At 51.7% G+C, this 25,397-nt stretch overlaps 12 protein-coding genes across 12 annotated transcripts; 4 read left to right on the plus strand and 8 right to left on the minus strand.

Annotated features, from left to right (window-relative positions):
* The first annotated feature begins 2,772 nt into the window (after positions 1 to 2,772).
* On the plus strand, positions 2,773 to 3,891 carry BU24DRAFT_426371 (uncharacterized protein). Its single transcript, XM_033528952.1, has 2 exons — positions 2,773 to 3,262; positions 3,325 to 3,891. The coding sequence occupies exons 1-2, from the start codon at positions 2,871 to 2,873 to the stop codon at positions 3,479 to 3,481; spliced, it is 549 nt and encodes a 182-aa protein (XP_033379629.1). The 5' UTR covers positions 2,773 to 2,870; the 3' UTR covers positions 3,482 to 3,891.
* Positions 3,892 to 4,035: 144 nt separating this feature from the next.
* Positions 4,036 to 6,551, minus strand: BU24DRAFT_426372 (uncharacterized protein). Its single transcript, XM_033528953.1, has one exon. The coding sequence runs from the start codon at positions 6,101 to 6,103 to the stop codon at positions 4,328 to 4,330; it is 1,776 nt and encodes a 591-aa protein (XP_033379630.1). The 5' UTR covers positions 6,104 to 6,551; the 3' UTR covers positions 4,036 to 4,327.
* Positions 6,552 to 8,005: 1,454 nt separating this feature from the next.
* Positions 8,006 to 8,681, minus strand: BU24DRAFT_278031 (uncharacterized protein). Its single transcript, XM_033522669.1, has one exon. It carries the CDS (start codon positions 8,630 to 8,632, stop codon positions 8,189 to 8,191), a length of 444 nt encoding a protein of 147 aa, XP_033379631.1. The 5' UTR covers positions 8,633 to 8,681; the 3' UTR covers positions 8,006 to 8,188.
* Positions 8,682 to 9,077: 396 nt separating this feature from the next.
* BU24DRAFT_443690 (mitochondrial carrier) lies at positions 9,078 to 10,848 on the minus strand. The gene is made up of 5 exons (XM_033530598.1): positions 10,622 to 10,848; positions 10,494 to 10,568; positions 10,312 to 10,441; positions 9,632 to 10,249; positions 9,078 to 9,572 (listed from the first exon to the last, which is right to left on the minus strand). Exons 1-5 carry the CDS (start codon positions 10,636 to 10,638, stop codon positions 9,480 to 9,482), a joined length of 933 nt encoding a protein of 310 aa, XP_033379632.1. The 5' UTR covers positions 10,639 to 10,848; the 3' UTR covers positions 9,078 to 9,479.
* Positions 10,849 to 10,985: 137 nt separating this feature from the next.
* On the plus strand, positions 10,986 to 12,755 carry BU24DRAFT_495507 (WD repeat-containing protein 82). The gene is made up of 3 exons (XM_033534135.1): positions 10,986 to 11,229; positions 11,284 to 11,503; positions 11,556 to 12,755. The coding sequence occupies exons 1-3, from the start codon at positions 11,131 to 11,133 to the stop codon at positions 12,320 to 12,322; spliced, it is 1,086 nt and encodes a 361-aa protein (XP_033379633.1). The 5' UTR covers positions 10,986 to 11,130; the 3' UTR covers positions 12,323 to 12,755.
* A 54-nt stretch (positions 12,756 to 12,809) lies between these two features.
* Positions 12,810 to 14,488, minus strand: BU24DRAFT_397733 (Las1-domain-containing protein; the record flags this gene model as incomplete). Its single annotated transcript, XM_033525355.1, has 3 exons — positions 14,260 to 14,488; positions 13,998 to 14,140; positions 12,810 to 13,902 (listed from the first exon to the last, which is right to left on the minus strand). The coding sequence occupies exons 1-3, from the start codon at positions 14,377 to 14,379 to the stop codon at positions 12,810 to 12,812; spliced, it is 1,356 nt and encodes a 451-aa protein (XP_033379634.1). The 5' UTR covers positions 14,380 to 14,488.
* Positions 14,489 to 15,609: 1,121 nt separating this feature from the next.
* On the minus strand, positions 15,610 to 17,455 carry BU24DRAFT_426378 (uncharacterized protein). Its single transcript, XM_033528954.1, has 2 exons — positions 17,367 to 17,455; positions 15,610 to 17,306 (listed from the first exon to the last, which is right to left on the minus strand). The coding sequence occupies exon 2, from the start codon at positions 17,034 to 17,036 to the stop codon at positions 15,918 to 15,920; it is 1,119 nt and encodes a 372-aa protein (XP_033379635.1). The 5' UTR covers positions 17,037 to 17,306; positions 17,367 to 17,455; the 3' UTR covers positions 15,610 to 15,917.
* BU24DRAFT_278076 (uncharacterized protein) lies at positions 17,252 to 18,540 on the minus strand. Its single transcript, XM_033522670.1, has one exon. The coding sequence runs from the start codon at positions 18,317 to 18,319 to the stop codon at positions 17,468 to 17,470; it is 852 nt and encodes a 283-aa protein (XP_033379636.1). The 5' UTR covers positions 18,320 to 18,540; the 3' UTR covers positions 17,252 to 17,467.
* A 718-nt stretch (positions 18,541 to 19,258) lies between these two features.
* On the plus strand, positions 19,259 to 19,736 carry BU24DRAFT_426380 (uncharacterized protein). Its single transcript, XM_033528955.1, has one exon. It carries the CDS (start codon positions 19,299 to 19,301, stop codon positions 19,545 to 19,547), a length of 249 nt encoding a protein of 82 aa, XP_033379637.1. The 5' UTR covers positions 19,259 to 19,298; the 3' UTR covers positions 19,548 to 19,736.
* A 553-nt stretch (positions 19,737 to 20,289) lies between these two features.
* On the minus strand, positions 20,290 to 20,911 carry BU24DRAFT_426381 (uncharacterized protein; the record flags this gene model as incomplete). The annotated part of the gene is made up of 1 exon (XM_033528956.1): positions 20,290 to 20,911. A coding segment is annotated over exon 1 (221 nt), but the record flags the coding sequence as incomplete, so codon positions are not given.
* Positions 20,912 to 23,299: 2,388 nt separating this feature from the next.
* Positions 23,300 to 23,719, minus strand: BU24DRAFT_466027 (uncharacterized protein; the record flags this gene model as incomplete). Its single annotated transcript, XM_033532328.1, has 2 exons — positions 23,300 to 23,594; positions 23,676 to 23,719. The coding sequence occupies 2 exons, from the start codon at positions 23,717 to 23,719 to the stop codon at positions 23,300 to 23,302; spliced, it is 339 nt and encodes a 112-aa protein (XP_033379639.1).
* A 94-nt stretch (positions 23,720 to 23,813) lies between these two features.
* Positions 23,814 to 24,506, plus strand: BU24DRAFT_278129 (uncharacterized protein). Its single transcript, XM_033522671.1, has one exon. It carries the CDS (start codon positions 23,952 to 23,954, stop codon positions 24,321 to 24,323), a length of 372 nt encoding a protein of 123 aa, XP_033379640.1. The 5' UTR covers positions 23,814 to 23,951; the 3' UTR covers positions 24,324 to 24,506.
* The last annotated feature ends 891 nt before the right edge of the window (positions 24,507 to 25,397 follow it).

Consider the following 25,397-nt stretch of genomic DNA (forward strand, 5'->3'; position numbering starts at 1 on the left):
GGCGGAATCGCTGAGTTCATCGGCGGTGGTTATGGAGAAGACGGAATCGTGAGGGGTGAACTGCTCGGAGACGGTCGTGAAATGGACGGCGACACGTGCTAGGGTGACATTAGCCAATTTCTCATCTCATAGTTGGATGAATTGTTTGCATACCTTGTAACAATCGCGATGTACCCTCTGGTACGTATTTTATCAAGACCTTGCGCCGACGGTAGGAAAGGAAACCGTAGAGAGGTGATGTTTCCTCGTACTGCGCGACGGCTCCCCTGATCTCTGAGGCTCCGCCAGTGCCACGAGCAAGGACCTCGACAGCGTCTCGGGAGGCATATTTCAAGAGGAACCTGCGCAGAAAAGATATGTTAGCATTGGCGTGCAATGGGGGAATACATGAAGTGAGGGATTGTGCGCCGTACCATCCGCCTCCTTCGGCCAGGGCGCCCTGGTATGCCTCGACGACTTTGGCGTCATCAAGCCCGTTCAGCGACATGGCGAATTGGGGCCAGGGTGGATGCTGAGGGAAAGGCTCTAGCCCTTCGAAACCCTCGTGGAGCGCTCAGAAACAAACGAGAGGAGTTTGTCGACGATAGATTGAGGATTGGATGTTCACGTTGTGAGAGGGAGAGTTTAGAGGATAAGTGGCCAGTGCACCCGTCAGGGGATGCGGTTTGGAGACGAAGAGTGGCCGGCCCGCTCAGACCATTTGATCGAATGAATTAGAAGGTATGGTGGTACGGGGTAATTACTCGTAAATTGGTAGCGATGGCGGCAGAAGTCGGCGCGAGAATGAATTTACAAGTAAGATGAAGATGTGCTTTACTTTGCTTGCAGTGGGTGGGTGGACGTGGGTGTGCACCGGGCACTTCAGATGCAAATGGCCTCCACGAACATTCCGTGTGAGAAGAGAAGAGAAGAAGGGAAGGGAAGAAAGGAAGGGGAATGGAAAGAGGAAGTGAGGGGAAAGTATCCAGGGGAGAGTTGATAATACGAGTAATCGTGGTAATGACTTGGTGCTGTACCCGTCCGTATCGTAGCGAGAAGGATGATGGAGGGAGGGAGTGAGAGAAAGTCGTCACTTGCATGTATTCGTACCTACAGTGTGAAGGTCCAGGGTGTTGACTTTTTGACGTTTCAGGTGCGGCTACGATGTACCACCAGTGACCACCATGCATGAACTCTACACTCACTACTGCGCCTTTACACTGTACAATCGACAGCTTGACTCCATCCACCTAAGCCAACTACGATACAATCATCTGCACCTTTCAGGAACCAGCCTAGTCCCGTCACTTCCCCCTCCCCACCTCTCTTGGGCTTAAGGATACTTCGTAGGGTACTCCGAATACAGTGGTAGGATGGTACGAAGGAGTTCCGCGAGTGAGAAGAGGCCCAACTACCTATCTACGAGACTACGAGTAATACAATAACCACCTACTACCTGCTACTGCTAGTCCACCCACCCCTCACACCACCATTCAGCCGTCAAGAACCACCTGAAAAGAATAACCTGTCAGGTTGTTATCATCCATCACCAGTTGGTTTTTACTAGGGCGTGTAGTCCTACGCGTCACGCCCGGCCTGGCATGAAGCAATTGGGGTTCCGGCAGATCTCCCTCCCCTTCGCCATGACCACGATTGCGACATTCAATTTCGCACATGGTTGGCGCGAATCAACGAGCAGCATGTGTTCCTCGAGTCAAGATGAACGGACAACAGCACCCTGACACTTGCTCGCTTTTGTCTGGTAGCTTGGCTCAACGGGATCATCCTGGTTGGCGGAATTGATCCTCGTCCTGCTCGTAGTACCTCTTTTCCGCTTCCTCGTGGAATGAAAGATGGCGGCGGCTGCAGGTATCAGCTTGTCAATGTGATGCGAAAAGCAATAATTAATCATAAATCATACCTGCGAGTACTACCTCCCTGCTTCTCAACAACGAATACACAACACAGGATCGGTCGCACGTAACGGTACGCCATGCATCTGGCTTATCAGTCCGTCGTGGAAGTTTTCCCCACAACACTTACAAGAACTGCTAGAATGGCCGGTATCTCCGCAGGTCAAGAACGCGTAACTATGGACTGTACCAAAGAATGAAGAGCCGTCTTTTCCATAACGCTCATTCTCGTCGTTGGTGGACTTCACTAATTCTAGGGACCTCCCAATAGCACGATACGCTATCTAAGGAGTACTCGTAGTACTGGTGTCTCATAGGCTATTGGAGGTAATTATCGATGAAGTCCAAAAAAGCATCGGCAGCTTGCATCAGCTCTACACGACATCAGCTCTGCAGGTCAACGCCCTCCACCGCTAACTATAACTATTTTATGGTATAGATGGACTAAAACCAGCTAGCTATTGATCCATTAATACATATCTCAATCCTCGTAGTCCTTATCGATAGACCGAACCAAGCTGTTCAATTTGGGAATCTCCTTAATTACCCCTTGCAGCTCGCTCGCATTTTCGTTGCATCCAAATTAGATCTCCCGAGTATTGACTACTCCGTATCCAAGATTTCATCCATACGAGCTCCTAGTTCCCTATCGATAAGAGAAATGCATGACATGTTCCCATGTCATTGATCCATCATCTAGAAAATTCGCAATTATATCTTTTGCGCGTGAGAAAGACGTCTGTGGAGGAAGAATCGTCCAGAATGACTCCAAGCTAGAACCCTCGCTGGCTGGACGGTCGGCTCCCGCCGTGACCACAACCGCAGACGCGGGTATCCGATCTACAATCTACCTACCTAGCTATCATCGTCACCAATTCAATTTTATATATACATCCACATCTACCTCCATATACACCTCCCCCCAAAATCAACATCATCACCATCCACCCCTCAACCCCCCAACAACCCTTCAAAACCATGACCCTCCCCCCTCCATCCACCCTCCCCACCCTCCCCCACCCCGAAATCCTCACCACCATCGACCTCCTCTTCGAGCCCTCACCCCGCCTACACTCTCTCCTCCTCCCCTCCCTCCTAACCACCCCCCACGAAAGCTACGCCTCGCTCATCGCCTCCGTCCACAGCAGCCTCACCAAGCTCTCCCGGGCCAAGAACCCCCGGGCCATGGAGAACCTGATCGCGATACTGGGGTCGCATCCGCGGCTCGGGGCGAAGAAGGTCGAGAGTGCGCAGAGTAGGGCTGAGCAGGCGAGTCTTGCCGGCGGGGAAGGGGATGGTGGGGAGGAGGGGGAGAGGTTGAGGGTGTTGAATGAGGAGTATGAGGAGGCGTTTCCGGGGCTGAGATATGTGTATGTTTGATCCTTTTGGTATTTTTTTTTATGAGGGGGATGCTAATTGTTTTGGGGTATAGGGTTTTCGTGAACGCGAGGAGTAGAGAGGAGATTATGAGGGATATGAGGGAGAGGATTGATAGGGGGAATCCGGGGTTGGAGATGAGGGAGGCGATTGATGCCATGTGTGATATTGCGAGGGACCGGGTGGGGAAGTTGGGGGTAAGAGAGGAGTGAAGGGATCGGGAGGAGATGAGAGGATGGTGTTTTGGTGGAGGTGGTGGTTGTTGAAGAGGAGGAGGAGGGAAGATGGGACTTCATATCGAAGCAGAAGAAAGCGAACAGAACCCCGACATCACAGGAAGGATCATCTCACCATTACCAGCACGAAATTTCACGAAACAAGTCCGACGAAAAGCCTATCTCTTACTACCCAACACGAATTCGAACACATTTACCATCCTCATATTTTCACTACAAGTATAGGTGGATATACATATTTTTTTATCTTCTTTTTTCTTGGAGGTGTAGGTGCTTGGAATGGGTTGTGTAGAAGAGAAGATGCTTCGATTAAGTTAGTTCGTTTTGGGCGAGGATGAAGATGGTGGGGAGTAGGTGGGGAGTAATGACATCGAGACATCCGCCTGGGCTTTTTTCCATTCTGTTGTTCGGAGTGTGGTATGATGATTGCTCATTATGCTATGCTATTACATGCTCCCATCGAAGCGATTCACATGGGTCAGACGGTTGATGTGGATGATGAACATTATACGTAGATAAATACTACAGACCCAGAACCCATCACAACCCAAACAAAATGCAAATCACCACCCCAACACCCCAAACTTTTCCCACATCACAGCACAGTCAAACGACGTACGTATATATTATACCCATTCCATATCCCATTTTTTGCCCGCCCCGCTTAGTTTGGAAGCCCCCTACTTGATGAAGATAGAATTTTATAGCAAACCGACCGGCCGACTGATAATATGCAATATGATGATGATGATGGTGATGATGCTAGCTAGCTACCCAACAAACGAATCGCTGGCAGGAAGAGAAGGGATGCATGGAGCAGCGTTACATAGTAGGATGGAACTGCGGAAACATGAGTTTCCGCTGTCTGAGCCGCTCTTCTTGGACCTCCCTCTCGCGTCTACTCCTCTCATCGAGGAGTTGGCTCCCCGCGTCGCGGTACTGTGCTTGGACAGGGGGAGCAGCGGGTGCGTGCTGTTTTGTTGACGCGAAGAAAGCGGCGAAGTTGGGGGAGCAGGATGCTGGTTGGAGGTTTGGAGAGGGGGGTGATGGCTCGGGGGGACGTGTTGGGTTGGTGAGGTGGGTTTCTTCGAATTGTGTCGGCCAGATTGGGTCGGAGCCTTCTTCGACTTGGTCGAAGTCGCCGACGATGGACTCGCCTGGGTCGAGTTTTCCGAAGTCGGAGTAGATTGTTGGGGGTGGGGTGCCTGAGGCGTTGCGAGGTGTCGTGCTGGATGTTGGGGTTGTCGAGCTATGGGCGATTGATGATTTGGGGGGAGGTGTCGTTTCTCGATAGTCAGTGTTGCCGAACAGTTGCCCACTGCTTCCGCCTCCCTCCTCATCATCGTCATCGAAGTGGGCATAAGGATCCGGAAAGGCATCTTCTTGATCAAAAGCATCGTAATTAGAAAGTCCAAGGGGTGAAGGGGGAAGTGGGATGTGATTCCGTCGCGGTATTTGCGCCTTCGTTGGTGTGTAGGCGTACACGTACGCACTGTTGGGATTATCGCCTGCTGTTTCAATCAGGCCCCCGTCGTCTAAGGACACAGGCGCGAAGTTAGGTGAAGAAGAGTTCGGACTCGGGCTCGAGGAAAGGTCCACCTTGTCTATTCGTATGGCGTCTGAAGACGTAGATGGGGTCGTTTGTGGTAACACCATCCGAGTATAGGAGTCATGACTGCCATACACCAGGGCCAACCTCGCCAACTCCAACTGCTTGGATTCGTGCTCTTGAGCAGCGAGGGATACCCCCAATCCCTCGTGAGTCTCTCTTGCATATTGGTCTCGGCGTTTGACGCGGTTGAGGATGGCAGCCTTGCGTAAGAGGTTCCTCCCCAGCGCTTTCTGCCTTGCCCAAACAGCAATCTTCGAGCTTCCCCGGTCTACAATGTTGGTAGCAGGACTAGAGAACTCGGGTGATAAACGGGAAGTGATGAGAAACAACCTAAGACGGCGTTTCTTCTTATGCAAACAGGAGTGTTCGCCGTCGACATCAGCCACGGATCGACATCGTTTCCTTGGTCGAGGCGGAGATGGGCGATGGTTAAAAGTTAAATTCATAGCTGGGTTCGGAGAGATACAAAATGTAAATGGTGTCGTTGGCTCCAGTTGGTCGTGTAATCTCAGTGGAAGGGCCTTCTGTGGTGGTGAGGGCGAAGAGGTCAGTCCAAGCACGCTGTGCATAATGCTCCTCCGACCCTTTTCCTCCGTCTCTCGTTTGAATACAGAGTCCTTTGCGCACGACACGACATAATCGCGCGTCGAAGTAGTAGCAGCAGGTTGGTGGAGGAGGAAGAGGGTGGAAGTGGAAGTAGAACTGGGAGTGGAAGTGGTAGTGGAAGTCGGCTTTGAGATACGACGATTGGTGGTGACTACGGGTGATGAGTGCACTTGATAGTGCTGATGTTGGTGCTGGTAGTGGTGGTGGACAGCAGCGGGCCGAGCAGTGCCAGTGCCAGTGCTAGCAATTGCTACTTGTAGATGTGGGTGGGGCGGGAGAGCTAACAGAGGTAGCGGCGGTAGTTTATCAAGAGACAGCACTCTCGATTCGACGGCAGTTTGTTGGCCAACCCCCAAACTATGATGGCGGCGCGAGAGCATACGTATCGATGCCCACGAAAAGCATCACGAGACCTCCAGAAAATCTTCACTCCCTTCCTCTCTGAAATCTGACGAATCCAGTCGCAGGGCGGCGTGGAAGGTAGGGGATGGGATCCTCGTCTTCGTTTTCGTCGGGTGCTACCGAGATCTAGGGAACTGGACCACCAGGTATTACGAGTATGTAACGACAGATGTGTATACCAAGTCGAGGATCGAGTACCGGTCGTGTACCAGTGTCGTGTCCTGTACAGTTACATACAGGTCCAAGTAGGTAGGTATCCAGAGGATTGGCGTCGAAGGGGAGAGGAAAGACCTGCAGGGAATGAATTCGAGGGCAAGTGACAGGTGCCGCGAGTAATAATAAGAAATAATCAACAACCCCCTCCACCAACTTAAAAAGGTTTACGAGACTGACAGGACAGCCAAAAGCCAAAACAGACAGGCAAGACAGGCAAAGACCTTAGAAAACGAGGTGGAGGTGTCGGATGACCCGAAGCAGTGGGCAAATTGCGGAGAACCCCAGCAAAGAGCGCAGCCTAGATGCACGCTCACCCGCAGGTCGCTCACAGACTCACAGACTCACAGACACTCACACCTCCCCTCTCCTGTCCTGTCCTGTCCTGTAGGCTGTGTGCCCGCGTGCCTCGAAGCTCTATGCGGTCAACGGAATTGGCTGATTGGACGACGATGCGAAGATGGGGCCGCGCCACGGCGACGTATTACAAGTATTGCTATTGCTTGCTGATTGTCTTTAAAACAGGGAGAGCGAAAGGGAGGGACGTTGTTGGCATTTTATGGACATGTTTGTACGCCGTCAGCGCGGCCTGGATCAAAAGGCATTTATTTAATCAACAACGCGCACGTTGGAGCGACTCAGATTGGGTGGATGGGTGCCACCGACGTCGTCTCATCTTGGGAGGGGACGTCTCTCAAAAGCACATCCAACCTTCAGTCTCTTCAGAGGCCATTGGACTTGTCACCCTCGGAGAATGTCTCCAACAGACCAAATACTGTCAGTGAGAAATGAGGCTACGAAAGCTTGAGGACCAGGGCTCCCATGAACGCTGAGCCGAAGAGGTAGCCAGTAGCGACCTGATTGGGGCAAAGGATCAGCGTATGGAATCCTTCGTCTCTCCTCCAACGAGAGCCCTTCTGAATCGCACCCCAGACTGGCCCCCCCTTCCCCCCGTACCCTCGTTGAAGACAGGAATAGTCGCTTCTGCGACTTTAACGAGGTGGTCTACTCCGTACTCCGTACTTTCCTTTTATTCCCGCACGCTTTCGTAAGACCTGTTTAGTAAATCATGAAAAGCAAAATCGCGTTGATGGTCGTGTGCCCTACGCGTCTGCTCGATCTCCTAGCCGATGGTGATCAGGGTCTGTCGCGATGATCAAAACTGGATCCAGGGTCGACAAGCCCGCTGACATGGCGGAGATGTGATGGTGGAGAAGGGGGGAGGCTCGATCCTGGAGCGAATGTCCAGGAGGACGAATCTGATCGGGAGTCGGAGGGGACATCGCATCGCAGCCGGACAAATCAGAGGGAGATGGCTTGCGAAAGGAGGTGTAATGGTGATGTTGCAGTCCATGCATCGCACACGACTCGACTTTCTTTGCTTTCCCTTCGAGTCGCCACCATACCTACGAGCCTCACTTGATCCCCGTCGGAGGAATGGTGCTGTCTAGATCTTAAAAAGGGAGGACATACCCTCTTCCACCATGACGTTGGGTGGCCAACTGCGTGCAGCAATAGCACAGACGACAATGCCTTTGGTGACATTACCCCAGTTCTTATTCGACTTGGCCGTGAGGGGCGGTCTTGACCATCTCGATTCTTACGTTTTCCGCCTCCGTTGCTTGTCATCACATTGCACCGCTGACACAGGTTGCTCGCTATAGGAGGATCGCTCGACTGCCCAACATGCCCAATCGTAAGACAATTGGAAGGGAGAGAAGAAATTTTCACGTCCACGTCCACGTCCACGGCGGGCGAGGCTGCATTATTGGAAATGCAGACCTGATGCTGGCACACAAACAGCTGCGTGCGGGGTTTTCCATCCTCCTTGGGGAGTCTCTGCAGTTGACTTATTGGCTGGCATCAGCTTTTACGAAATCGTAAGTAGCGTCTAGCAGGGCAGGGCAGGGCAGGGCAGGGCAGGGCAGGGCACGTAGGCACGTAGGGTATGGAGAGACGTCGGTGTGCGCAAGCAAATGCGCATACATTGAGCTGAAGCGAGCGACATTTTTGCTTCTCCTGTAGCCAGTTGGGAAGAGCCCTGGCACCATTCTGGGCATCTGTGGAGGTCCTTCTCCAATTGTATAGTCCGGTGAATAGCCCAAGATGGGGGGTGCACCTCGACGTATGTAATGTATAGTAGTACCTGTGTGCCTGCTGCTGTATGTACGGAGTACAGCGTACATACATACGTACCGTCTGCAAATATATAAGACGTGCATTGAGTGGTTTCTGTCGTGGAGCCAGCCCACCCCAGGCCATTGCACTACCGCTATGCTAGACAGCCACGACATGTTGTCGTCGTGTGGGGTTGAGACCTGTAGTGAGCATGCGAGGTCAGATCTGATGACCGTGAAAGATTCCTCTAAGTATCTTGCTATGTTCGATCTAGTTAGAGCATCATCCGAGTTGTTGTCTCTCGCGTTGCGAATTGAATGCTGAAAAGCGCACTTCGGCGTCCTCCACTGATGCCCTCTCTCTTCCCATGACCCTGCAGTGATGCCCTGTTGGAAGGGGGGTACCTGGATCGACAAGACAGCTTGCGTGTTTTTTTCTTCTTCGAAGGGGCCCACCTTTCAACTCATCCGATGCTGCAGGTTTCATGACTGACATTAAAAAAACTTCCGCGCATTGCTGGGCGTGGTAGTTAGCCACGAATAAAGAAGGAAAGCAGGGAGGCACGAAGCGCGGGGCCGGTGAAGAGAGAAAAAACAAAGTTCAGTTAGATGAGCTCTCTGCGGCAGAAGCGAGACGTGTTGAAGCCCAAAATTCGAAGCTCCAATCCTGTGAAAAACCGACTTGTTGGTGTGCGTTTGTTTTGGGTCCTAATTTTTTTCTATTGCTTCTTGCGTATGAGATGGACTCTCCCCGGGATAGTTATCCGTTCATGCATCGAGTATCCAAGTCCAGCTTTCCGCCCATTTTTGTTTCCCCCACAAGTCACCGCCCAGTTTCGAGCCTCCGATATGGTACAACTCCTTCCCAGAACATAGACAGGCGTGACATTGTCTGTCTGTGCTAGTGATCCCGGTCCGCGCTATGCAAACGATGCTTTCGAAAAGAAATTTCTCACCCATACATGTGGTATATATACAACATACTCCGTAGATAAGGAAATGAATACATGGATAATATGACACATTATATTTGTGCTTTTGTCTCCGGTGAGAGTATTCGGTCTTCGACTCTCCTCATGATCTTGTTTGTTTGCTCGGCGAGGGTAAGAGTAAGGATCTAGTAGATGTCAGTACCTCGGTTCTTCAATGGGCTTGGGTTATAGTCTTGATACATACCGTGTGGGGAAGGATTCGTGCCAAATGGGCGAAGTATCCCTTGTACAAAGCAAAGAGACCCTCGGTCTTGACTGTTCGGGAGAGACAGTCGAACGCCGAGCTGTAGAGGTTGCCCGTCTGGTTGTACATTCGCGACATGATCGTGTCAGGAGGGTGCATAACGCAGCACACGACGAAACCACTGCAAGTGCTGCTAGCAATGTGCAGCGGCATGCCCTCTTCCATTCCGAAATGCTTGATCAACCTCCGCTTCGCGAAGAAGTATGTGGGGAGCTGAACGGAACTGCCGAATCCAGTCCTGACCATGGCCGGAAGCACGCCACGGTAAAGTCCCTTGACGCCTTCATGGCTGTAGATCTGGCGCATACCATCTACCGCATTCTTGTAGTTGTGCTGCGTACCGACGGGTAGGAAGGGTGAGTATGACTGGAGACGGGTCTTGATGAGGAAGAATGGTGAACCGGCTGCTGCACCGAGGATACCCGAGGCGGCTCCCGAGAAGAGATTCACACCGAAGGACTGCACGGCGGCATCGTTGTAGATCGCGCTCGTCAGGGTTTTGCGTACTGGCTCATAGAACCCTAATCGGCAACCATTGAGCGTCATTTGGTATACGTACTGACACACGTGTTAGTTGCGAGCTCGTATAATAATGACTAACAGCCAGGGTATGAACATACCGCGCAACTCAGACCTCGTAACAAGCCCCTTGGACCTTCGTTCTTGAGAATGACACCCACGCCGTGAAGAACACCTTTGTATAATCTCGGCGCATCCTTCCTGGCCTGTAGTTCTCCCTGAAGCTGTAACCTGGGTATCGTCAATACCTCGTCTCGAGAGGTTCGGAATGCTGCGGGCGCACCTAATCTTGACCGTTTCGAAGCCGTGTGTGACCGTCACCGCTCCGCAGGCGGCAATGCCTCCCGCAATGAAGGATCTGGTGTAATCAAGTCAGTAGGAATCACTTAGGAAGCTTCAGCTCGTACATACCCTAGAGTTGTAGACATCGTTCTTCTTCCAGACCTCTTGCGTGAATTCTCGGCGCAAGCAACAGAGAGCCGCAGGCAATATTCGGAAATACTCAGGAAAATGGATAAGAAGAAGAGAAGAGGTTGCGCGCCCCTGGCCACGAAGATACTTAGAGCTCAATGGCGATTGCTGAGTGAGCTCGGTTGACAGAAATTATTTGGAGATCTGAATAATAAGTTAAATGTAAGTCGTATTCCGACAAGCCGACCTCCGATAAACGGCGATTCCCAGTAAAGCCCGAGCCAAGCTTTCCTTTCGCGTCGGATTGCTTAGTTGGTTTCCTCATGAAGCTAAGTTTGGCCTGAGGTGGCCCATGCTTCTTCTCCAGATATTCCCATATTCAATATCAAAAGAGAGCTATTGTTTGCATCTCCCCACCAGCGTCGAGGTATCGCGTTAACCACCCCCACAATCTGCTCGGGTATAATGGTCTCGTTCTTTCGGTGACCTCACCCCACCTCAAATCGACCATGGCGACCGGTTCTGCGACTCCTGGCCCACCAGCACCTCCGGTAGGACCGCCGACACAGAAAGTGAGCGACGTCATAACATCGTTCCGCCCATCAAGAGTAAGCTATCTACATGCAATCAGAGGTGCTAGTACTAATGATAATCTTGTGTAGCGATTCAAGCCAAATGACAGTAAGACTTCGGTGACCTCGCTCGATTTCGACGACACCGGCGAGCTTGCGATCGTAGCACGCGACGACGATACGCTTCAGATATACAACTGCAGAGAGGGCAAGCACGCAAAGGAACTGAAGAGCCAAAAGTATGGTGTACATCTGGCGCGCTTCTCCCACCATGCGCAGAGCATAATCTATGCTAGCACGAAAGTAGACGGTATGCTCTTACGTTGGTTGTCCCAGGAAGCACTGAGCTGATAGATGACCAGATACCATTCGATTTCTTTCCACCCACGACAACTCATACATCCGCTACTTTAGAGGTCACGAAGACACGGTCACATCTATTGCGCTCTGCCCTTCGGACGACACCTTCATCTCCTGTTCGAAAGACAACACAGTGAGGATATGGAACCTGGGATCGAACAACTGCCAAGGGATACTCAAGTTGCACGCCCCGTACCTAGCCGCGTACGATCCATCCGCGACCGTCATTGCCGTTGCATCACCGGCGACGCATGCGATTCTACTCTACGATGTGCGCCACTACGACAAGCCGCCCTTCGCAACTTTCGACATGCTCGAAAACGAGCAGCGTTTCCTCGGCGCCCAGGGTGCAGAATGGACGAAGCTGGAGTTCACAAATGATGGGAAGAGCCTGATCATTGCAACGGCAGGAAACGGACATTTCGTACTCGACGCCTTTGATGGCAAACTCACGCATTTCTGCTATCGCAAAACAGGACCTTCGGGAAGGCTTGGTCCAGGCGCCCCAGCTAACAGCTCCGGAACACTGGGTCAGGGTGACGCTTGTGTGACACCAGATGGCCAATATCTTCTTAGTGGCAGCTCTGAAGATGGCGTCCTGGTCTGGGATATTTCAAGGCCGGCAACAGGGAATAACGTTCTCGAGCCTGTGGAGCATCTACCTGGACATAGCAAGGCCGCCATCATTGGTTACAACCCACGATCTAATTTGCTGGCTACGGCGGATAAGGATCTCACGCTTTGGCAACCTGATGCTGATCTCATGTAAAGAGATGGAGAGGCAGATGAAAGGAAGACGTATGATACCTTTACACGCAGGGGGGTCATGATATCAATTGACCCAGCGAGAAAGCAATAGCCCAGGGCCAAAGGGGTACGGAAGGAAAGACGCAAGTAGTTATATACCAGGCCTCGAGAGTTCATGAAGAGACAACCGTTTATGCCTATAGACGGACAACAAAGTTCGGAGGGAACAACCTCAGAGACGCTGAGTGATTCCCATAGCGGATTTCACCGACGTTAGGATAGGGGAAATCCAAGGACTCGGTATTGCATCAAGCATAGGGGTATTATCCAAGGGCTATTCTGGTGGCTATGGACAACGCAGACATGCACAGTAGATAGACAGACAGATCATCCTAAGCATGAATCATCTACAAAGACACACTTTATATACCAACTCGAAATACAATACAATCTAGGATATCGTGATGACCAAATTCCAACCCATTACACGCTGTCTCAGAACCATTCACTCACTCATCATCCTCCCATCCCAAGGGCAGCACCCCTATCGGTGTAGGTTTCCAAAGCCCAATCCACTTCTGCGGCCCCTTCGTCTTCTCCACCACCCCATCAACTGTTTCTCTCTCTCCCTCTCCTCCACCAACATCAACCTTCTCATCCACATCCATACCCTCCCCCTCCCCCCTCGCCGCCTCCAAAATCGCCTTCCAACTCCCACCATCACCCACAGCCCCCGCCCCAATAACCCTCTCCACAACCCTCAAATTCCAATACCCAGGCTCCAGAAACAAACTCTCCATAACCTCCTCCTCAAAACCCCTCAGCTTCCACCCATGCTGCTCCTTTCCATACCTCCGCCTCACATCCCCCCACTCCTCAGACGTCAGCACATGAACCAACCACTCCGCAAACGCCTCGCCGACCGGGTTCTTTTCCACCGCAGCGGGAGACGCAGAGCACGCAGCATTCATCCTCTTCACCATCCTTGCAACGAGCAGTGTAACGAACCCTCCGTGCATCACCGACACCGCAACCAAAAGCTGCGACCACAGCAAAAACGCACCAGACATACTCGTGCCAAGCGCCTTCCCAGCAGGAATGACAGCGTCTTCATCAACAAGCTGCATGAGCAGGGTGTCGAATACGGGACTCGAGGTCGTCGGTGTGCTGCTGGCCATGGCGATCACGGTCTTGAGCGCGTCGGCTGCGTTTTTCGCGGCTAGAGAGGATCCCTTTCTTCGAGACTTGATTTCGGTTTTCCGGCTTTTAGTGTAGGTTTTTAGGAGGGTGGAGATGGAGGTGCGGAGTTCGGTTTCTGTGAGGGAGCCTGTGGCGACTGTTTCGTTGGTGGTTTTGAGGGTGAGAGGGGAGGAGAAGGCGATGTCGAGGCGCGACCAGTACCATTCCCAGAGCCAGGCTAAGCATTCGCGGCATGAGCGTCTGAGGGTGGGGAGAGTGGGATATTCGCGGTGGACGATGCTGTGGCGGACTTCGAGGAGGTGAGGGGGGAGGGAGAGGAAGGGGGTTGAGGGATTGGAGGCATGGAAGGAGGGTTTGGAGCGGCGGAGCTCAAGGGATGTGTCGGCGAAGCCGGTTATGAATCTGGTGGGGAGTTAGAACTAATTGATACTCTTGTTCAATGCCTTCGAGCAGTTTGAAAATCCACATTTTCAGGCCGTGAAGCGGTAGAGTCTTACCTCGCGATAGCACCACCAAAAATCAACTTCAAACTACTCGCCTCCAACACGCCCCTTTGATCCTGAATCTCAGCGTCCACGAGATCGGCCGTAGACTCAAGCAGCAGCGGCAATTCCGTCTTCCTCAATTTCCACGCTTGAACCTATGGTCCCTCGTTAGCTTCTGCTCCATATCACAAACCCCTTCCATCCACGCATCCAAGCGTATAACCCTCGAACGAAAGAAAAAGAACGACAGAGAGATAAGCAGAACAGCACCCACCATCCTAACACCCCTCCCCCTCGCCGCCAAATCATCTCCATACAAATCCCTCCTCAACCCAAACAACTCCTCCGCATCCCTCCACGCCGTGACGACGAACTTCTCTTCCACGCCCACCATATTCTAGTTACCCTGCCCTTTTCCTAGTTGCAAATATCTCTTTCTCAATATCAATCTCAATACCTCAATACCTTAATCCTGGTCACTAGCTTCAGCCGTTCGTTTGTTCGTTCGTTTCTCTCCTTCAATCCTAAGTCCCTTTACGCATGCCCAGGCCAAGAAATGGAGAAAATATACGTCACGTGCTCCAACTTTTTTCTTATCGATAACGAACGTCCCCCAAAGCCTGGCGCATTGGCCAATCACACAGCGCCTGACTCCGCAAACGGAGATGTACAAAGTATACTTGGTCCCCTCCCGCTTGAGTGGTCGGATCGAAAGGGATCAAGGCGAGCGATGGAACAAGGTCCAATTGGTGGCAAAGCGGAGGAAGAGGAGGCGAGATGCGAAGTGCGAGATGCGAGTGCGAGAGCGAGATGCGTAGGGGAATCTTGGGGATCTCCGGGTTTTGGCGGACGATGGTGGAGGGTTGGGGAGCTTGTTTGATTGGCACATTAGGTTGGGTGTGTGAGATTGGCTTTGTGGGAGAGTTGTAGATCCAAGATCATTCAAGATCATTCAATACCAATCTATGTCCTTCATAGTTGCGACCATATCTATACCTCTATTTCATCTAACTACCTACCCGTCACACACATCCAAAACAGTCAACGCAAAAGAAAATACGAACGCTTCTCATAGCTAACGACACACGCGAAAACTACATTCGAAGAGGGTTCAATTGACTTATTCGTTTTCGATTTCAACATTAGTTGTTTCGTTTCGTTCCATGACATCATCATCTGACAGACCACGAAAGTATGCAAACTCCCTTCAAAAAAACAAGCGATCGTCGACGTTACCGGGGGCGCGCGGAAACCCTCGTGTTCGGTGGACTTGAGTATTATCAATCGCTGTAGTGGGACGAGAAAAAAAAACCTATGTTGCGCGCGTCCCGGCAGATGCGAGCGGGTGGAGGTAGTAGTTAGTGTGTTTGGGGTTGGTTGTTATTGTTATGTTTGTGTTGGAATGTGTGGGAACGTCAAGGTCGGCGATTACTCGTAACCGTCGGAGACTTAAAAGCAAGTTTCAACACTAACTTAGTTTCTGTGTGTTGGTAGGTAGGTAGAAGCGGTCAGAGAAGGGAGGGAGAATCAGTGGCACAGGACAGGTTTTTGTTTGTGTTGTATTGATGTTTTTTTATTGTTGTAGCTTTTGAGCCTGTTTAGATGCGATTATCGTGTGTAATGCATCGGCTGCAATGTTACTGCTACTACTATGCTATTCTGCTATGATTGACATGATCATACATGCACCAAGCTTTTGCTGGTGTGTATACTAATCGAAGACTTGCCATCAAGTCTTAGACTTCCGGAACGAACAGTCGCTCGCTGCCGTTAAATGATGCCATTGAAGGCTAGAGGGGTATCCTGATTCATAAATCTAAATGTGAACATCATAATATGTTCATCCAAAAAAACACCATGCTATGCTGAAAGTTGTTCGTGATAAAAATGTCGAGGAAGCCGGGCAGGAACGATTGAAAGTCATTCAAACATTCACAACCACCCGTATCCCAAACCAGCGTCCCGCACTGGCATTGTGGATTGCTTCAATTGTTGAAAGTACCATTCCTTAGTGTAATTTTCGTCATCATCGAAAAAGAAACTTTGGCCGTCCATGTTGCTCGATACTTGAGGTTTTCCAAGGGTATCAATGGTTTGTGCAGGCTGCGGTGCTGCTGGAGGAGGTGCAGGTAGGTCTTCTACACTGGCATCATCTGAGCTGGCGTCATCTGCGTCGCCTTCCGCATCTGCGTCCTCGTCCTCAACATCCTCCTCTGGTGGTTGCCATGTCTCCTCAAGCTTGAGACCTTTACCGGTGGACTCAACAAGACCCGAGGACCAGGACAGGGCAGGGTCGGGGAGGTCGTACAAGCCCATGCCAATCAATTCTTTTCCTGAGTCCTCCATGTCTTCGTCCATAGCCTCCTCCTCTTCAGATGGATGTTGGATGGGCAGGAAATCCGAAGACCCGTTGCGTGAAATTGCCGCGTGTTCCTCGTTCTTCCTTGCCCACTCCTGCAAATACCATGGCATTGGTTCAGTAGCCGGGGTAGACGTAGACGATGCTTGCCAGCTAGAATCCGAATCATGCGAGCCACGGTGGTGATTGTGAGGGTAGGTTGCTGCCTGGGAGGTCTGCATCTGGTCTTGGAACATGGAATTCCGCGCAGACAGTGAATAGAAATCGGAACCATGGGCGGAGTTCCGTGATGATGGGTTATAGCGAGGGCCAAAGTCTTGTGCTTGTGCGTGTTCCATTGGTCCTGACGAACGGGGTGGAACTTGGAACTGGGAAGACGATGGGTGCCAGCTCATTGGCCGAGAAGTTTGAGTCTGCACCTGTTCCTCCTCTTCACGAGAACCGCCAAACATGAAGTTGTAGTGGTCGTCTAGTGTGGCATAACGCTTGACAGGGCCAGTGGTTGTCTTCCGCCTTTCCATGGTGCGTGGGCTGTTATGAGTGCTCTTTGGTTTTTCCACGCGGGTAGGCCGTGATCCGGACTGGCTTCCAGAGCTGCGTGAGGCTCGTCGAACCATTGGATATGCCATGTTGGCGATGGAGGGATGGTTGTTGCTTAAAGGGTCGTGCCCCGGTGGGAAGGTTGATGCCATGGAGGGCGGTTTTATATTTCACAAAGTATGTTGTTGTGTTGTATGGGTGGTAGAGTGTATGGTCAGACGGATAGTATGTAGAGTGGTCACAGAATGTACTCGTAAATCATATATGGAATGTCCATCGGGGGGAGGTGCATGTGTATATGGGGTGCCAAGAGATATAGAGGGACAGATTGGGATGCAGGCTTTGGACAATTAAGAGAAAGAGATCAGGGTACGTAGCGGCGTTACAAGTCATGGGAAGCTGCTAAGCAAAGACTCGTGGTCCTACTCATACTAAGAGGGAGGAATATGCAGACAAGGGACGGGTGATGAATGCCTACCTACCTAAGGGAGACTACAAGGGACCGGCCTCGTGAAGGAACGGCGTTGTGAAAGTGGAACGCACGGCTGGAACGCGAGCAGGAGCTGATCACCATGGTGGTGCATCATGGTTCAAGGCCCACGACCAGACTGGCGAGCAAAAGAAACACCACTAGGACTGTGGGAGTGACCAAGTCACAAAGAGAGAAAGGGACATTGAGCGCGCGCGGGTATGTATCATGGCGCAACGGAGATCCGTGCGGCGCATGTTGGCCGGGCGAGCGAGACAAGCAAGAGGGAGCCCCGGACAGTGGCACTACTGCACTACTGGCAGTGCTGGGTGCAGTAAGTAACAGGAAGCAGGGCAGCCTGTACAGCCCGTTAATGAGCCTGTCGAAAGGGATCGGGCCAATAGCGGCGAATGGGATAGTTAAGCCAGTTGGAGCTTGGGAGCCAGGTGAGCCAGTCCATTGTGCATCATTTGCAAGGGGCCAAGCGCCAAGGGGGGGTTTGGTTGTTCTAAGGGCAAAAGAGCAGGCCCGACGGAAGAGGAGCGAGGGTGACGAGTAGAGCAAAATAACACCTACGCCTAGCCTATCCTGCAGTGTGGTAAGGTGGCAGACGAGGAGAGTCGATAGGATCCGGCATAGTGCCCTTGAAAGGTCGGGCCTCGCGCTGCTACGAGACCTGCGACTCAGCTGGGTCCTGGGAACTGGGGCTAGGTTGGAGTAAGTGTCGTGTGGGTTGCAGGGAGAGGCAGGGAGACAGGGGAGCCAGTCCATTGCGGTGCAGTGCAGTGTGCAGCATAGGTAGGGTAGGTCGTATGTAACAGCCAGTGTACATACAGTAATACACAGACACCAGACGCCAGACACCAGACCAGCAAGTCGCAGTTGGTGTGCACGGTCTCGGTGTATTAGTCCTTCAGTCGTGCAGACAGGGGGAAGACAAAGGTAAAGAATGTCTTCACCTAGCATGGTGCCGTGGCGGTCGGGGCGGTCAAGGCGGTCAGCTAGCTGTGTGCGTCCGACGCCCACATTCCATATTTCCAGACGCAGTCAGTCATAGCCGTACTCGTCTCGTAGCCCAGACAGAGACTTGTTGTATGTATGATTTCCCAGTGTCCCACCCTCCACCTCCACCCGCCCACGTTAGACGAACTAAGGAAGACGGGGGCGGCGCGACTTTGCAACACATGGCCCTCGGCAATCCTTTGGTGCTCTGATCCCTTTCAAGGAATCCATCTAGGCGGAACGGGGCCGCTATCGAAGGGCTATCGAGGTGATGGGTTGCCCTATGTTTTAGCCGGCATCGCAGGAAAGAGCACATTTGTAGACTCGTCATTCTTTATTGGTGTGTGGTAGAGATTGAGGATGGTCCATTATTAGCACGAGTACGATGGTAGATTCTCACTATGGACTTACTCTGCACTAGCAGAGTAGACACGACAACAACAGTACGGTGTAGATTGCTTGCTTGCTTGGTTGCTTGCTTGCTTGACGAGGTTTTGCCTGCACAGTGCACCGGGGATTGGGCTCGAAAGCCAGCCAAGGTGGTTCAGTCCAGGAGTCAGACAGGCAGATGAATAAAGCAATATCGATTCTTTACCGAGCCGTGATCTTGATGGGGTGAATGGTGATGATGCTGATACATGTACATGTACATGGTGATTGACGATGAACGGGTGATGTGGGGGTGTAATGGAAGGGGTCGGGTTTGTGAAAGTGAAAGGGATTATTTGCTTGGAGGGGGGGAGGGGGAGGCGAGGGGGAGAGAGGAGGGTGGCACTGGGGGTGGGTTGGTTGGCAGGAAGGGCAGGAATGGGCACTACCCAGGTGGGAAGGCACTGAGGGACGTAGGCAGGCAGGTACGATGGCGGCGACGGCTGCTGCTGCTGCTACTGCGGATGATCAGGATGGAACATGATGATGGCAATAACGAAAAATTGCGATAAAAATGGCGAGCTGTGATCAAACTACTAGGTTGGCAATGACTGCATTACTGCTGCATCCCACCAATTCAGTCTCTGTAGTAGTGGAAAACTATCGAGTCATCGCGTTGATGCTACCGAAACCCACAGCAGATGAGCAACGCCATTTTACGGATGCGACAGGAATCAGGATGAACTGGCTCAGGGGCCGAGGAATGGTTGGATTACGGTCGTGGCATCGCCGCATGGGCTGGCATCGCATAGCAAGCGCATGAGTGAAACTTTTTTTTTACCGTAGGCGGCGGGATGCAATTAGTTTCGAAAGCGAGAAAGTGAGAAGTTTTTTCTCTCCTGTGGAGTTGGATTGGATTGGCATGTCGCAGGCCAGGGCGGCCAACCCAGGCCAGGGCAGGACAAGTTTACATTCGAGGCAAGCAAGGCAAGCAAGGCAGGCTCTTATTAAGGCATGTAGTATGTACGGAGGGGAGGGCTTGTACGAGCAGTATGTAGCCTGTATAGGTAGTCCGTTGTAAGTTCGTACAGTATGAGCAGAGTACGCCGTGTGTGATTACTGTAGAGTAGAGCCATGTTCACAGCAGTTCCACTAATACGTACTGGGTAAATACTGGGTACATATGTACGCATGTGCATACATACTCTGGAGTCTGTACGATGTGTAAGTACTGACTGTTGTTGGACTCCGTACTCGGGACTGAACTGTTGGGTAATGGTGGTGGTGGAGCTGGGACGGAGTTACTTACGGGCATTACGCAGGCCTGGCTAGATGATCAGTTTCGCTGGTAATGATTAGTCTACGCGACATCTGAATGATCTGATCCTTCATCTGGGAGACCATGTGTGCATACACAAGTGTGGATGGCTTGTACTAGATTACTTCTTGTTAATACTTGTTACCGCATATGGGGGGTCACAGAGTTTACCGTCCTGCGCCGAGCGTGCGTACAATTTCTGAGACAAATGACTAGTAATTGCCTACTGTGTAAGGAGCACATACTAATAGTACGAGTAAGAGTAAGGTAACTAGGTATGCTATCAATAATCACGTACAGTCTGCAGGCCAACAAGTGTCCTCCTCGTATTCCATCTCGATGATGTGGTACCCCGTACTAACTGCCTAGTAATTACAGTACCCGATATGTACTCCGTATCCCAACTTCGACACTGGGCTACGCCAAATCTTACTACCTATTACCAGTATCTGGTATGTTCCTCCCTTGTTGACCGGACTCAGACCGGCGGGTAGGATGGACGGGCAACGATGTTGTTTGGAACGTGCTTTGTCCTGCATTGTCTAGATTTGTGAAGAATTGCAAGACATCGAACGGATGATCAATTTCACAACAAGATAAGGGAGGAAAAAGAAAGCAATAAAGCGAAGAATGTGCTGTGCTCGTAACGGAGCACATACATAGAGTACGATGGAGTGTTACTTTGTAAGGAGTACGCTAGATTGTTTGTAGTTATTCAGTGCAGTGCATACATTGCAGACAGTCAGTAGTCTGTTGTTACCTGCTTCGTACATGCCCCGTAGACACCTACAGAGTGCGCCGTACAGACTGAAGTCATCCTCAAATAGGCATCTAAACTTATTGACTATTATTATTGCTTTTCACCGAATAATAGTGGAAGGAAAGTGTACTGTGTAAACTAGCAGACACGGCAGTAGCCCCAGCCTGACTACGGAGTAACCTAGCGGCGTATTCGTTCTTCCGTTACGTGACCAAACACGACGACGCTAATCCTGGACGACACCATCATCCATTCACCATCCCATCCCACTTCCATCCCCATCCGCCTTTTCGCACCTTCAGGCTTCAGCCATCCATCATCATCATCATCATTTCATTATTCCCACTAACTACTCCGTACTCCGTACAAGGGATGATGATCACTTCCTCCACCAACCATCCCCATCGTTCACCGCATACGGCCTACTTTGCCGTCCCAGATCAGATCCTTTTCCGGGTTCTGCTCAATCTCCATCCCGCCCACGCTCGAACGAAATCTCTTTAACCCTGCCCTGTCCTTCCTTCTTTTTCTCCCTAGTAAATTGACCGACCAGTTTCGAATCCCTCCACCAATCATTTCCTCTTACATCCATCCGCTCATCATCTCACCATCCGCATCGGATGCGTCGACGGTCGAGGGAGGAAAGTGCCCACTATGCGCCCCATGTCTTTTCTTCTCCGTGTCTTCTGCGCTTGCATGTCCTCCTGGATGCGTCTAGCTTAGTGCCACACTACGTTTACACTCGCACTTCGACCAACAGGGACACAACAGCATACTGTCTCTTACACAGTGGGAAACAGGGATGGCCTTCAGCATTCTTTGCCTAGCAAGCATTGTCAAGGGCCACCAGCTTGGTTTGCCGGCCTCTAGGTAGGCTCTAGCCATGCACACGAGATCTGCAGCCTTCCAGAAACCGCCCTCGCTCGCTCGCCTCCTCTCCCAATTCCTGCAATTGGCTGCTGTTACCGCTGCTGCCATACATCAACCATACTCGTGCACTACGGTACGGTGAAAGACAAGACAGGACAGGATAGGACAAGGGGCGACTCTCGGTACAATCAATCACACACTTGGCTGGGCGCATCCGATGGGAGTGTGTGGTGTGGTCCACTCCGTCCTCACTCTGCCCTGCCTGTAACTCAGACAGGCGGCCCAACCACTCTTGAGTCTTGAGTCTTGACTTTGTTGCGTCCATACAATACTAGCACACATAAGCTCACCCTGTCTGAACGGTATGCACAACCACCGAAATTACCACTAATCATTGCCTGCATTATTGCAATCCCCCGACCCAGCATCGCTGCTCCAGCCTCATACACAATCTACCCAGCCGGTGCTGCTTGCTTGCATGCCACCTGTGACCTGCCATCTGCTACAGCAACTCCACGCCCTTGTTGCCTTGTTGGCTGGCGGATTGTGGTGATGAACGTGTCAGCGGTGCATGCATTTTTCATCCATCAATCAAGTGGTGAGCCTGAGAGTCATCCACCCATCCATCCCATCATTTCAAGAATCGTTCCATCGTCCGTTCATTATTGATCGCCTGGCCACGACGCACCTCTCATCATCGCTTCCACTTAAGCTTCGTATCGCCTGCTAAATGCTTCCATCTGGTTGCGGCGCTGCCCCTCACTGCTCCCAGTGGTCGCATCACTACCCCTCTCGGCGGCGTGGGTGCTACAGTGCTCGTACTACCTTTAGCACCCACCATCGCGGATACCGCCTGTGCCCCCAGCTAATCCTGCGCACGAATAGCATCACCCGTGGTTTGTCATCCCTGCCCATCCCTGGGCCGTACTTACAATAGACCGCTCGCCCTCTTCCCTTCGCTCCCTTGGTGGAGCCCGTCTCTGAAACGGCGTTGGAAGGATGCCAGTACAATATGTACCCAACATAGCTTTGAGCGCAGTGTATGCACGCTACTTCAGCCTCCACCGGGCCACCACATCCACAGCTGTGGTCACGAAATAATGCGGCCCTGGCCTTCTCCCACCGGGACCGACTGTCCCCAACAAGTCGCCGGAGAGCGGCGTCAGGCTCACGGCAATGACACTTTTGTACTGCTAGCGTCCAAGCACACACAAAGCATATGTTGGCTTGCTGCAAGTAGCATACGCGCGTTCAACATGGCTTTTTACCCACTCACCAAAACCTGATAGTGGTGCTTTAGCACTTTCCCCCTTAGCAATCTGGCTCGGACTTGTTTCTACCTGCGACCAGTTCTACACAACAGCACAAAGTGCTGCCAGCAGGCAATGCACCATTGCCTTGGAAACCACTGCGGGCACTGAGATGACAGTTTGGCTGCTGCTCACTAGCACGATCCAGTGCATATTGCCACCATTTAATTCTCAGACTTTTGTTAACCCGTCCCACTGTGACAAAGCAATTTGCACATCATGCGCAGAGGCGGATCACATTTCCTTTGAGAGCACTTTGTCCAGCGTGCGTGGATCCAATATCGGACATCATTGTATTTCACAGACTGTCCCTTGAATCAGTGATTCCGACTCCGCTCGCCAAACAAACAGCTCAAGCTCGCTGCTCGCTGCTCGCCCAGCCGCGGCGGGTCTGAGGCTGTTTGGGGACACCAGGTCCTCTTAGCGTGCTGCCCCACGGCCGCCTTGCTGTATGCGGCAGCGCCGTTTGATAACTGGATAAACGAGAAATCCCCGGGCGATGGCTTGAGCGATGCAGCCGAAGCGCCGATGAACCCTGGTGCCATCGCGTCGACCCGCCTGGGGATCGACATGGTACGAGACCACAAAGCGAACACTTCGAATCCTGGCGAACTGGATCATGCCAGGGGACTAAGACCCGAACGGCCATCTGCAGGAAGGCACAAAAGCGCTGAGAGGCCAAAACAGACTTACAGCATGACCATGACCGCCGTGACCATGCCGCTCCGAACATGCATCGTTTGCCCTCGCTTGGCTGCACGGCTAACGCCATTCAGATTCAGATGGCTGGTTGTCGATGCTGACGCAACTCAATATACGATGGGCCTCATGGCAATGATTTGATGGTTTGGTTCGTTCTCAATCCATATTTCTTGCCGAGCCCCAGCTCATCCTCTTGGACCTTGCCTCATCAATTATCTGTGATGATTTTTATCGACAATACGGAGTAATATCAAATATTACAGCAGCATGCTGGGAATAGATCGTGATCGGGGCTGGGGCATAGAATGGCAGCAGGGTCCCCTGACCATAGTCAGTCATGACTGCAGGACGCACCTTGAACCGCACGATACAGCCCACATCCATGATCTAGTAGATACGGAGTACATATCCCACACTTCATCACACAGGCGGTTCGCGAGTGCGACTCCTGAAATATGTCCAACCTCGGTCGCTCTCACGGATGTTTGCATCAGGCCTGTATCCACATTGTGCTCCACACTACAAAAACATACAAGCACCAGGATACACTTCGTAAATGTCAGTGTTAGATTTAGCATGTTCCTCGTCCGGCATTACGAGTACGTTGTTGCACGCATGGCGCACATGATTCGTCATTGACTATTTTGCGCAGCCCTCCCTTGAATGCTCGCATTTTCTTGCCGGAGAGTCGGGGGTTAGAATAATGCGCAATTAACGGGGATATTGACTGGCCCACCGTACAAGTAGAACGCAAGCGCTGCCTCGCAATTTGGGAGAATGTGTCAAGCAGACGATTCCGCAGCCGGAGCGCCACACTGTCACGCAGTCCTTCAGCCACTGGTTACGGGCAGGCTGGCTGCTATCAGTCTCCCTAATCGAACCTTGCCAAGCCCGTGGTTTCAGCAACTCTTTTTGGTTCTTTCGGTCACCTTCTAACCAGGGCCTGCAAGCGTAGGGCGGGATCCTCGGAAAAACTGCCAATCAGCCAAGTAGCTTCTGACAGCCTCAACCCGGCAATCTGCACCACGGGAAAAACACCCTTAATGACGTACGCTCGGCGTCCCACGAGAGGAGTGGGTCATAACGTGGCGTTGCATCGTGGAAAAAGTGTGGAAAAGACAACTTACTGCGGCATAGGCGGCAGCAATGTTTTGAACCCACCACAGAGCGTTGTGCCTCGTGGTCATTGAGGCTCATCATTATTTTCAATACTCCTCATATTGTGACTCAGGATCGAACCATGATGGATGACACTGACTTGCAACTCAAAGGTCACTCGTGAAAGGTGCTGATTCAGAACAACTGTCAGTGTTCTCTATGCTTGCATTGCGCAGGACAGCGTCACCGTGGAGAAGCACCGAAATTCGCCCACCTCCGCTTTTTGGCTCCTCGTTCGGTCATACAACCCTAATGCAGCCAGGAAGCGAGTGACAGCATTTACAGGCATGGTCGATCATCATCAAGACTGAAGTCTAATCGAAAGTATGCCAGGCGTTCTAGACTTTTGTTAAAGGCATGTGGGCCGCCAACCGTTTCGAAGCTGGTCGTCGGGTCCAAAATAACAGCCCAGCAATAACGAGGAGAATGTGATTGCATGATCTCATGTCAGTGCCTCGCGGATCAATCGTCCAGAAATTGTTGTTCAAAGTCTCCTTTTTCTAAAACCAGCCAATAGGCAAAAGGCCTGATTCGCTTTGATCAAGACTTCGATCA

This window comes from Aaosphaeria arxii (assembly GCF_010015735.1).
Source record: "Aaosphaeria arxii CBS 175.79 unplaced genomic scaffold BU24scaffold_9, whole genome shotgun sequence".
Classification (NCBI taxonomy): Eukaryota; Fungi; Ascomycota; class Dothideomycetes; order Pleosporales; genus Aaosphaeria; species Aaosphaeria arxii.